At 64.6% G+C, this 2,421-nt stretch overlaps 2 protein-coding genes across 2 annotated transcripts in view; both read left to right on the top strand.

Annotated features, from left to right (window-relative positions):
* Positions 1–2,403, top strand: part of RFNG (RFNG O-fucosylpeptide 3-beta-N-acetylglucosaminyltransferase) — a gene marked incomplete at its 5' end in the record, with an annotated part of 3,754 nt that extends 1,351 nt beyond the window's left edge. Inside the window, 3 exons of the mRNA XM_025194655.1 lie at positions 1–246; positions 857–942; positions 1,108–2,403. The exon at positions 1–246 is cut by the window's left edge and continues 78 nt beyond it. Of these exons, the coding sequence (XP_025050440.1) occupies positions 1–246; positions 857–942; positions 1,108–1,174 (399 nt within the window). The remainder of the gene's footprint in view (positions 247–856; positions 943–1,107) is intronic.
* DCXR (dicarbonyl and L-xylulose reductase) overlaps positions 1,603–2,421 on the top strand; it is a 3,020-nt gene continuing 2,201 nt past the window's right edge. The window contains exon 1 of the mRNA XM_025194651.1: positions 1,603–1,639. Within this exon, the coding sequence (XP_025050436.1) occupies positions 1,603–1,639 (37 nt within the window). The remainder of the gene's footprint in view (positions 1,640–2,421) is intronic.

The raw sequence follows: 2,421 nt of genomic DNA, 5'->3' as shown, positions 1-2,421 counted from the left end.
TCAGCAGCAGGCCCTTGCCCCTGTGGGCTTGGGAGGGTGCAGGGTGCGTTAGGTCTCAGTCTCCCCGCTCTGTTCGATAGCTTGGGCAACTTCATCAGCACTGCGGAGAGGGTCCGTCTGCCCGACGACTGCACCATCGGCTACATCATTGAGGGGCTGCTGGACGTGAGGCTGCTGCACAGCCCCCTGTTCCACTCCCACCTGGAGAACCTGCAGAGGCTGCAAGGCGAGGCAGTGCTGCAGCAGGTAGGGACAAGCCTCAGGCTTTGCTCAGTGCCGTCCCCGGCCAGAGCGCTGCTTCCTGCCTGAGCAGGGAAACGCTGCTCTTCAGACTTCGTGCCCCCCAGGCCCTTCGTTATTCTTTCTGAGGTCTGCTCCTGGGTCCCAGCACCTGCTGGTTGTCGCAGGTCAAGACACGGAGCAGCCTCTGTCGGGGGAATCCAAACACCCGTGCTGGCTTGAAACCGCTGTTGCGGTCCCGTGGTGTGCAGGCGACAGGTGGAGCTGAGGTGGGGCCAAGCTCCTGGCTCCCCAGCGCAGTGCTAGCTGAGATCAGCCCTACAGCCTCAGTGGGCAGTGCCAGTGCGCTGCCAGGGCCATGTCCATGCCTGGCAGAATCTCTCCGGCGTTGCTGGGATGCCAGCGATACGTCCGGCCTTGCCCCCAAGTCTAGCTGCAAGAGCCAATCCCTTCATCTTGCTGCTCTAAAGACGGTTGCAGACCTGAACTCTCCGGCTTTGAAGCGAGAAGATGCTCGCTGTAGCCTTTGCCCTGCTCCCCCGTCAGGCCCCTTTGCTGCCAGCCCCCCCATCACTGCTGTCCTGCATGTCCTGAGCGAACTTGCCTGCGCTTCCAGGTCACCCTGAGTTACGGAGGCCCCGAGAACAAGCACAATGTTGTGAGCGTGGGAGGAGCGTTCGGCCTGCAGCAGGATCCAACGCGGTGAGTCTGCCTCTGAACAAGCTCCCCTGCCTCGTCCGGGCTGCCTGGACACGCTGAGGTCAGGCGTGTGCTAAACCAGGGTCTCCCACCGGCTGGTGTGTTGCCACCACGCTCCTGCTGGGATGCCTGCTCCCGGCTCACGTCCTTCCGTCTCCCTCTTCACAGATTCAGATCTGTTCACTGTCTCCTCTACCCTGACACTACCTGGTGCCCGTCTAAGAAGACTCTGTGACTTCTGGCTTGTCTCTGACAGCTGGTGCCTTACCTGCCCTGCACGAAACCGGGCAGGCCCAGGCTGAGATCAGTACGTCGCTTCCTGGGCAGGTGCACAAAGCGATCTGCAACAGCGCCGCCTTCCCCTCAAGCCACGTGGGGGAGATGCCACCTGGAGCCATTCAGATGCAAAGCTCTCCCGCTCCTGGCCCGGTGGTCTCAGCTCTTCACGTTGTGCCAGGCTCGGGGGCACCAGTCCCTTCCACCCTCCAGAAAGGCAGTGGAGGGGAACGCAGCACCAGGAAGCACAGCAGTGGCACTGCCAGCGTGGGAGGGCTCCCAGGCAGCCCAGCAGCTGGAGGGAAGGGCGGGGTTTTCATTTAGGCCCAGGGTCTGCGCCCTAGCAGGAAGAGCCAGAGACCTGAGACTCCTGCCTCTCAAAGCCCAATGCCAGCCCTAGTGCAGGCACGGCTCGGCATCGGAAGTACTTGGCGCGAGCTCTCCGCTCGGCCCCTCTGCTCTCTGAAGTTTGAGCCTGGCCCATGGGGGCTGCCTGCTGTATTGGTGGTTCCTGTGGCAAGCTGCCAGGCCTGAGCTGTTTGGTCTCTGCTCAGTTGTGCCCGCGTGGCGGGGAAACACCGGCTCCTGCGCTCCCCAGGCCCAGGGCCTGCCAGCAGTTCATTTTCTCCATGTTGCCCATACCCTTGTAAGAGGCTCCTAGGGCCTCTCAGACCTCCCCTGGCTCCCAGCCCTGCTCTCACCCACACTGGTGTGTGGTGAGCAGCGGAGGGGCAGGTAGGTGCCCAGAGCTGCCTCCCCCTGCCGTCTGCACTTGCCCCGCTGTGGGCGTGGGGCAGGAACGTGGCAGGGGCCCAGCTGCCCCGCGGCCTGTGGCTTCCCATTGGGTTCGAGGGCTGAGCCTTGGCTTCCTGCAGCGAAGCGGCCCAGCTCTGCGTCGCCCCGTGGCTGGACTCAGCCCTGGGCACGGGCTCAGCTGCAGCCTCGGCTCCTAGGCCCTGGCAGCCTCCGCGTTGTTTGGGGCTGGACGTGCGGCACGGGCAAGCGGGGGCCTGGCTGAAGCTGTAACCACCCCTGGCTGGCTGCGGTGGGGGCTGAGGGGAGCGGGGCCGAGCACAGGCCTGGTGCCCTTGTCAGGAAGCGGTGTGGCCCCCTCCCTGCCCCTCAATAAACGTATTTAAGAGCCGGTGCGTGCGCTGCCTGGGCCCGCGGGGGGTGGGGCGGGACGAGGCGGGGCCGGGCCAGGCT

Source organism: Alligator sinensis, unplaced genomic scaffold (genome assembly GCF_000455745.1).
Source record: "Alligator sinensis unplaced genomic scaffold, ASM45574v1 scaffold164_1, whole genome shotgun sequence".
NCBI classification, from domain to species: domain Eukaryota; kingdom Metazoa; phylum Chordata; order Crocodylia; family Alligatoridae; genus Alligator; species Alligator sinensis.
Note: the sequence above shows the minus strand (reverse complement) of the source record. Positions and strands in the feature narration are given on the sequence as shown.